The 2,892-nt window shown below is 40.8% G+C and overlaps 1 protein-coding gene across 4 annotated transcripts in view; it reads left to right on the top strand.

The window, feature by feature from the left end:
• Nucleotides 1-2,892, top strand: part of ttk (ttk protein kinase) — a 14,381-nt gene that overhangs the window by 9,155 nt on the left and 2,334 nt on the right. For all 4 annotated transcript variants that reach the window (XM_032519428.1, XM_032519426.1, XM_032519427.1 and 1 more), the window contains exons 18-22: nucleotides 624-781; nucleotides 1,484-1,635; nucleotides 1,738-1,862; nucleotides 2,308-2,382; nucleotides 2,466-2,642. In XM_032519428.1, coding sequence (XP_032375319.1) covers nucleotides 624-781; nucleotides 1,484-1,635; nucleotides 1,738-1,862; nucleotides 2,308-2,382; nucleotides 2,466-2,642 — 687 coding nt within the window. The remainder of the gene's footprint in view (nucleotides 1-623; nucleotides 782-1,483; nucleotides 1,636-1,737; nucleotides 1,863-2,307; nucleotides 2,383-2,465; nucleotides 2,643-2,892) is intronic.

The raw sequence follows: 2,892 nt of genomic DNA, 5'->3' as shown, positions 1-2,892 counted from the left end.
CCCCCCCCTTTCATGTCTTCAGCTGTCCTATATAACAGGCTGGTTTTAATACCAATCTTTTTCTTCCAGATTCTGATACCGAGTACCAGTGTGTTAAAAATATATATACAAATACTGTATAAATATATAAATAAAATATATACTGTACATACATTTACAGTATATGTACAGTATTTGTATATATTTTTAACACATATTATACAGCTGTTAAAATATATACTGTTAACTAGACTAAACATAAACAAAACATACAGTCATCTGGTGTGACAGTCAGTCATAACTGTAGAATAACAACAATACAAAAGCAATAACTATTCCTTTTTTGTGCAGCCACAATTTAGTCAGTTAGACATTTTAAATTGTAAATAGTACAGGACCTAGGGATGCTCCGATATGAACATTATGGTCCCATACTGATAACAGATATTAACATTGTTGTTATGGGTAATAACCGATCGTTGCATTGTCGATGTGAACTGTATAACACCAGTTTCTAGAAAACATATTTTGTAAAAACTGAATGTCTTTCTTTAGTTGCATAACATTAGTAAAAGCCCATAGATGATGGATTAGGGGCTAAGTGACGCAGTCTGATGACTCTTAGTGTTTTCTGTTTGTTTCAGGTCTACCAGGTCCTCGATCACAAAAAGCAGCTGTTTGCTGTGAAGTACGTGGACCTGGAGGAGGCGGACGCTCAGACAGTAGAAAGCTACAAAAATGAGATTCAGCATCTGAACCACCTGCAGCAGTACAGCGATCAAATCATCAAGCTCTATGACTAGTAAGTACACGGCCTAGGACAGGGGTTCCCAAAACCTTCAGCCCGCGACCCCCAAAGTAACGGTGCAAGTAGACTAATAGCGACCCCCCCCCCCCCCCCCCATATAAACGTATATAAACATTGCGCGCAACCGCCCACGCACTAAAGGCGTATCCAAACACGAGCATATTGACAACACAAAATAACAAAACAGCCATAACATTATTCTACAGTCATTTACTCATTACTTTAATTTGAACCTCACCTAATGAGATGGATGTGCAGTATGTTTGGAGCACAGCAAGTCCAATCTTGGTTTAATGTTGGAGGCCGCTACTCGGAGATCATCCTCCACCTTCAGTCGCGCTGCACACCGCACTGCTACAACTGATTCTGTCGTTAATATGCTGTAAATCTGTCGCAATGACCTCAGGGGTCAGAGTGGTCAAAGAAAATCAAAAGAGCCGTTCCCTTTTTATTTATTTGCTTGGTTTTATTTTAAATTTAGTCACTAGTTTTATCTTGTGTTAAAATCATGGCTAATATACGCCATTTCTAATCGTTGGTCAATTTTTATTTTTATTTCTGGAAATCAACTTGCCAACCCCCCCCCCCCCCCCCCGTGGGTCCCGACCCCCACTTTGGGAATCACTGGCCTATGAAACAAAAAGACAACGTAACAATGCATTGTAATTACAAATACCATGACTGTTGTCTTTGCAGTGAAATAACCAACAGCTACATCTACATGCTGATGGAGTGTGGGAACCTGGATCTGAACACATGGTTGCGAAACCGCAAAACTGTGAATCCGCATGAAAGGATGTTCTACTGGAAGAACATGCTGGAGGCTGTCCACACCATCCACAAACATGGTTCGCTGTCTTTATAGCTCTCACTAATGTTCCCAGGGTTTACTAAATGGCACACAAAAATGATCTTCATATATGTATATGTCCTCTGTGTCTTCTTCGCAGGAATTGTCCACAGTGACTTGAAGCCAGCAAATTTTGTCATAGTGAATGCTTCCCTGAAGTTGATTGACTTTGGCATCGCAAACAGTATCCAACCAGATGTAACGAGCATTGTGAAGGACTCACAGGTAAGATGTATGTTATACACTAAAGGAACACATTAAGTCTCTTACATGTATAGTTAATGCTTTTCCCTGGTGATGGGGTTGGACATATTTGGAAACAAATCCCGGTGTAAATGCACTTGAGATGCATTGATAATCCGATCATCTACACTAGCTGCAAACGCACAATGTAAGTTATTGATACTAATTAGTATTACTAATAATTGGAAAGGTAACTACATTTACATAATTAATCAAATCTTGAGCCTAAAAATCTATATCAAACGTGACATTTTCTGAATGGTGAGCCCTGCTAGGCATTCTCATGGATGTGCAGCAACCAAAATAGGTTTCAAATGTATGGAAATCTATGTAAAGATTTACTGTAAACATAATTGGCTGCATCAGATCTGCCCTCCAGGTGGGAGGGGCTGTACTCATGTAATACACGGTTGTTTGTCAAACCCAGGTTGGAACATTAAACTATATGCCCCCCGAAGCCATCCGAGACCCTTCATCCAAGGCAGGGAAAGCAAACTCAAAGGTACTCCTAACAAGTCAATGAAACAATACAAACAATCGTTTCTGATTGCAAAGTGGTTTAAACATGCTTTTTCTTTTTCCCAGATCAGTCCCAAAGGTGACGTGTGGTCCCTTGGATGTATCCTGTACTGCATGACTTACGGCAAAACGCCCTTCCAAAGCATCACCAATCAGATTGCCAAGATGCACGCCATCATCGATACTTCCCATAGGATAGAATTTCCTGACATCTCGGAGAAGGATTTGCTGGATGTGTTGAAGGTGAGAGGCCACGACTAAACCTGAACGTGAGGCTCTCGGTGCCCCCGAGGCCTAAAGAGCATTTGAGATTGGACTCTGCTTCTAAAAAGTTCACATTAGTTGACCTCCTAAAACACTTTATCGGGCTTGCACTTGTGTGTCCATGCACGTATGTACAATACAGTATATAGTAGGGATGGGGGGGGAATCGATATAGCATAGTATTGCGATATTTTCAGCGACTTCAATACACAGGCGCCAAGTATGGATC

This window comes from Etheostoma spectabile, chromosome 6, assembly GCF_008692095.1.
Source record: "Etheostoma spectabile isolate EspeVRDwgs_2016 chromosome 6, UIUC_Espe_1.0, whole genome shotgun sequence".
Classification (NCBI taxonomy): Eukaryota; Metazoa; Chordata; class Actinopteri; order Perciformes; family Percidae; genus Etheostoma; species Etheostoma spectabile.
Note: the sequence above shows the minus strand (reverse complement) of the source record. Positions and strands in the feature narration are given on the sequence as shown.